The 2,291-nt window shown below is 74.6% G+C and overlaps 1 protein-coding gene across 1 annotated transcript; it reads right to left on the reverse strand.

Annotated features, from left to right (window-relative positions):
• Nucleotides 1-6: 6 nt before the first annotated feature.
• Nucleotides 7-1,434, reverse strand: CEBPB (CCAAT enhancer binding protein beta). The gene has a single exon (XM_040248183.1). It carries the CDS (start codon nt 1,118-1,120, stop codon nt 71-73), a length of 1,050 nt encoding a protein of 349 aa, XP_040104117.1. The 5' UTR covers nt 1,121-1,434; the 3' UTR covers nt 7-70.
• Between the last annotated feature and the right edge of the window lie 857 nt (nt 1,435-2,291).

Below are 2,291 nucleotides of genomic sequence, written 5' to 3' on the forward strand. Positions count from 1 at the left end.
GGCGGCCGCGGCGCGCCCGGCAGCGCGGGGGCCGGCCGGCCGGCCGCGGGGGACGCGCGCGGGGGCCGCGCTAGCAGTGGCCGGAGGAGGCGAGCAGGGGCTCGGGCAGCTGCTTGAACAAGTTCCGCAGGGTGCTGAGCTCGCGCGACAGCTGCTCCACCTTCTTCTGGAGCCGCTCGTTCTCGGCCGTGAGCTCCAGGACCTTGTGCTGCGTCTCCAGGTTGCGCATCTTGGCCTTGTCGCGGCTCTTGCGCACCGCGATGTTGTTGCGCTCCCGCCGGATCTTGTACTCGTCGCTGTGCTTGTCCACCGTCTTCTTGGCCTTGCTCTTGACCTGCGAGGGCGCCGGCGCCGCCCCCGCGTAGCAGGCAGCGGCGGCCGGGGGCGCCTTGGCGTCGGCGGGGCTCGGCGTGCCGGGCGGGCTGGACGACGAGGAGGTGGACAGGCTCCCGCTGCTGCCGCTCGGCACCGCCTGGTAGCCGAGGTAGGCGCGCAGCGCGTACGGGAAGCCGGCCGCCATGCCCGCGGCGCCGCCGCCCGGAGCTCCGGCCTCCTCCTTCCGCTTGCAGTCCGCGGGCTCGAAGCCCGGCTCCGCCTTGAGCTCGGCCGGCGGCGGCGGCGGCGGCGGCGGCGGCGGGTGCAGGGGTGCGAAGCAGCCCGGGTGCAGCGCGCCCTTGGCGGCCCCCAGGCGGCCCAGGCTCACGTAGCCGTACTCGGCCGCCTTCTTGCAGTTCTTGCCCCCGTAGTCGTCGGAGAAGAGGTCGGAGAGGAAGTCGTGGTGCTGCCCGGAGGAGGCGGGCGCGGGGGCGGGCGCGGGCGGAGCCGCCTCGAAGGTGTCCGTGGCCGTGGTGGGTGCCGGGGCCTGCGGCGCGCCCAGCGGCTCCAGGTAGGGGCTGAAGTCGATGGCGCGCTCGTGCTCTCCGATACTACCCAGCTCGCCGGCGGGGGGGCGCGGCCCGGGTCTGGCCGCCGGGGGCGCCGCGGGGGCCGCCTTGCCGCCGTACGCAGCAGCCAAGCAGTCCGCCTCGTAGTAGAAGTTGGCCACTTCCATGGATTTAAAGGCGGGCGGCGGCGGCGGCAGGGGGAGACATGCTGGGTCCCAGGCCACCAGGCGTTGCATGAACGCGGGTGCCCGGGGAGGGGGCCTGGGGCTGCCCGCGCCGGCCGGCCCGCAGGTGGCGCGGCCTCCCGGCTCCGAACAGTCGCTGCTGTGTCGCCGCCGCTGCTGCTGCTGCTGCCGCCGCCGCTGCTCCGGGGTGGCCGCTATCAGTGCGGGGGGCTGCCGGCCGGACCCTGGGGTGGGTCCCCTTCCCGGTCCCGTGCGCGGCTCTGACTCGCTAAAGTTTCTCCCGAGCCCGTTTATTTATAAAGGCGGGCCATAGCAACGGCTGCGTCACGCCCGGCGGCGGCCCCTCCCTCCCCGGGCACGCAGAGGACACGCCGCGGCCGCCCGGGACCCCCGGCCGGGCGCCGGCGGGCTGGTCTGGAGACCCGGAGCGCGCCCCCGGGGGTCCCCCGGCTTGCGGGGCCGGGGTTGGGGGCGGCCTCGGGCCCCCTCCCTGTCCACTCCCACCCGGCGGCCCCGAGATGGCGAGCGCGGAGAGGCGCGAGCCCGCCCCCGGACCGCCCCCTCTGGGCCGGCCGGCGGACGAGAAGGGAGGCGGGAGCCCGGGGAGGGGGCCGGGCGGCCGTCTGCTCCCACCCCGAACGCGGCCGCCGCCCGCCCCCTGCTGGAGGAGGCGCTGGCCTTCGGGAGCCGCGGTCGCCGGACCTGGCTCTCCAGGGAGGGGGCGCGCCCCTCTCCCCCGAGCCAGGGATGCTGGAGACCCCAGCCCCCTGCAGCTCGGACTCCCGGAGGGGTGAGCCGCCTCCACAGCCCTCCCCCGAGTGCGGCCTCGCCCCTAAACTGGCACCCCTCCCCAGATCTGGACAGGAGGGACTGTCACACCTGCGGTGACTCCCCTTCTGAAATAGGGAGACCTGGGGTTGGGGAGTTGGGGAGGTGCAAACGAGGGGGCGAGCGCCCCTCCCCCGGCCCCGCCCCCCGCACCTGCCTGCCCCCTCCCCCTCGGACCACACCTGGGTCTTCTCCAACCCCACCCCGCCCTGACCCGGGGCCCCCTCCCCGGAGGGTGGAACGGGGGTGGGGTGCCCCCCGACCACACGCTGTGTGACCTTGGGCTAGTCACTTAGCTTCTCCAAGTTTAAGTCTGCGAGGGTGTCCTTACTGTTATCTTTATTAGTTGTATTAACTGTCTCCAACGCAGACTCCCAAACGCTCACCGCTCTGG

The sequence above is a fragment of the Oryx dammah genome, unplaced genomic scaffold (assembly GCF_014754425.2).
Source record: "Oryx dammah isolate SB20612 unplaced genomic scaffold, SCBI_Odam_1.1 HiC_scaffold_10, whole genome shotgun sequence".
Lineage (NCBI taxonomy): Eukaryota > Metazoa > Chordata > Mammalia > Artiodactyla > Bovidae > Oryx > Oryx dammah.

What these genes read in the sequence shown, in the direction of transcription:
- CEBPB (XM_040248183.1), bottom strand. Translation starts at nt 1,120, where the DNA reads ATGCAACGCCTGGTGGCCTGGGACCCAGCATGTCTCCCCCTGCCGCCG.